This window comes from Trichomycterus rosablanca, chromosome 6, assembly GCF_030014385.1.
Source record: "Trichomycterus rosablanca isolate fTriRos1 chromosome 6, fTriRos1.hap1, whole genome shotgun sequence".
NCBI classification, from domain to species: domain Eukaryota; kingdom Metazoa; phylum Chordata; class Actinopteri; order Siluriformes; family Trichomycteridae; genus Trichomycterus; species Trichomycterus rosablanca.
Genome location: NC_085993.1, coordinates 175001 through 177500, shown reverse-complemented (window position 1 = coordinate 177500; position 2500 = coordinate 175001). Strand labels below are relative to the sequence as shown.

The window sequence follows — 2500 nt, the reverse complement described above, 5'->3', positions numbered from 1 at the left end:
CTCACTGACCTGTTGTTCAGGTGTGTGTACGGGAGCAGCAGGAGTGTATCCCCGTCCCTCAGCGTGAGCTCCTTCAGAGTTCTCCTCATCGCTTCAGGTGAACACACCTTCCACCTGCTGGCTCCTCCCCCTCCGCCCGGTCCTGCACCCTTCGCCTCCTGACACACCAGAGCGTCCCGAGTGCCGAGGACGTCCCTCAAGCCCCCGAGAGTCGACCCTCCCGAAAAACCACGCATCACGTGCACCAGACCGTCGTCTTCTGAGGCTCCGCCCACCACGTCGCTCTCAGCCACGTGGTCTGATACCGGCTCCGCCCAATCAGGGCTCAGGATGTTTAACAGCAACGGCTCAGAGTCAGCGCCCGTCTGTACACACACTCCGTTCACCTAGAGCACGCGCGCACACACACACACACACACACACACACACACACACAACAACAACAACAACAACAACAACAACTCTTGCACTGGTTTCTACGAGACGTGTGTGTCCAAAAACATCACAGCTGGAATTATTATTATTACTGGTGTTGGAGGTGTGTGTGTGTGTGTGTGTGTGTGTGTGTGTGTGTGTGTGTGTGTGTGCGTGTTACCTCTCTTCCATTCCACACAAACAAATCAGAGTTGTTACACACGCCAGCACTGTACAGAGACTTCTGATCATCTACACACACACACACACACACACACACACACACACACACAGTAAAAATAAAAGAACCTAAAAAACCTGCTCGGCTGTGTTCACTTTCCTTTCAATGCTCACTACACAGAACAGAACAGAGCGCTAATCTAGTGCACTTGGTTTTCAATGGGATGAGATTTGGGACACAGCCACAGGCTTTAGTTACAGTAATGGTGTGTCTGTAGATCAGTGGTTAAGATACTGGACTAGTAATCAGAATGCTTCTGGTTAAAACCCCACCACCTCCACTGTTGGGCCCCTGGGCAAGGCCCCTAATCCTTAATAACTTGAATTGTATCCAGTCATTATTGTTAGTTGTATGAATACTGAATGCCGTGAATGTGAATGTAGGGCTGGATGATGAACGTAAACACAGACCTGCTGCACGTGTGTGTGTGTGTGTGTGTGTGTGTGTTACCTGTAAGTGTGTTGTACAGGTGTAGTCCTGCTGGCAGGTTCTTAGCGATGGTCAGTATCATGTCACCCTCCCACTGGTCCTGCATCTAAACACACACACACACACACACACACACACACACACACACGTACAGTCAAACAGAAACGTTCTCTTTATGTTTTTTTATTAAACTATTCCTGCATTTTCCTCTTAATTTAGTCCTATCCGATTCCCCAATGGTATTTCTGCAGACCTCCACTCCAGACCGAGGAGGGTCGTGACTAAGACACGCCCCCTGTGTGCAGTACAACCGCTTCTTTTCACCTGCGCCAACGTTTATATGGAGATCTGTATAGTGCACAGAGAGTCAGCACCATCCATCAGCCAGCAGGGGGCGTAACTGCAGCAGTTTTTAAGGAATCCCCTCTGACCCGCCCACCAGGCAGACGTTAGCCAATCACGTCTGAGAGTACCAGGTGGAGGAAACAATGGTAGTGCAAGCTGTGCTGGGATGCAAGAACCTATAATGATGTCACCTGGTAAACAGCCAATCGCAGGTCTCCCACCGTCCTCCGGCGGTCGAAGGTCAGAGTGAGGGTGTGGTCGTTGGTCTGAGTGCTGATTGGCTGCAGCGCTCCGTTCTGAACCAAGTAATGTGGAGCGAAGTGAAGCCGAATATCAACACTGTTACTGCTCAGCTCGAACTCCGCCCTACACAACACACACACACAATACACACACACACACACACACAACACACACAACACACACAATACACACACAACACACACACAACACACACACACACACACACAACACACACAACACACACAATACACACAATACACACACAACACACACACAACACACACACACAATACACACACACATACACACACACGACACGACACGACACGACACACACAAACAACAACTGATGAATAATAATACTAATGCAGGAATAAAATACAGACATATTATCAGCCCATCAGCTGGGCGCCTCCTAGTGAGCACGACGAAATCAGTCACTAGTCTGTGTAAAAGACGGGACTAAAAAGTGGGCGGGGTCTTCGAGACTGTGTAAGGACCCTGGTTTGGTCTGGTGGTGCCTTTACAGAGGTGGAGGAACGTGGAGATCAGCGCGTGACTCCACCGAAGTACGGGCAGATAAGAAGGGGTCGGTGGAGCGAGGGCGTGTCGGAGGGAGGGCGTGTCAGGAGAATATACCCTCCACGTACGCCATCGGGGTCTCCAGCTGATGAAGAAGAACTGAGCTGGTTCTCAGTTCCAGGAGCCATGTGGTCATGCAGTAGGTGTGTTTGCGGTGAATGTTTTACCTTCTCTCCTGGAGTTTGAGGTTCTCCTCCTGGATCATCTGCAGCAGGTGATCTGGAACTCCATACGCAGGGTTACCCA

The 2500-nt window shown here is 50.4% G+C and overlaps 1 protein-coding gene across 6 annotated transcripts in view; it reads right to left on the bottom strand.

The window, feature by feature from the left end:
* The window catches only part of usp40 (ubiquitin specific peptidase 40), a 22673-nt gene that overhangs the window by 9697 nt on the left and 10476 nt on the right, over window positions 1-2500 (bottom strand). For all 6 annotated transcript variants that reach the window (XM_062997189.1, XM_062997192.1, XM_062997187.1 and 3 more), the window contains exons 12-16: window positions 2422-2500; window positions 1621-1795; window positions 1106-1190; window positions 596-666; window positions 10-386 (exon numbers count right to left, since the gene is read on the bottom strand). The exon at window positions 2422-2500 is cut by the window's right edge and continues 3 nt beyond it. In XM_062997189.1, coding sequence (XP_062853259.1) covers window positions 10-386; window positions 596-666; window positions 1106-1190; window positions 1621-1795; window positions 2422-2500 — 787 coding nt within the window. The remainder of the gene's footprint in view (window positions 1-9; window positions 387-595; window positions 667-1105; window positions 1191-1620; window positions 1796-2421) is intronic.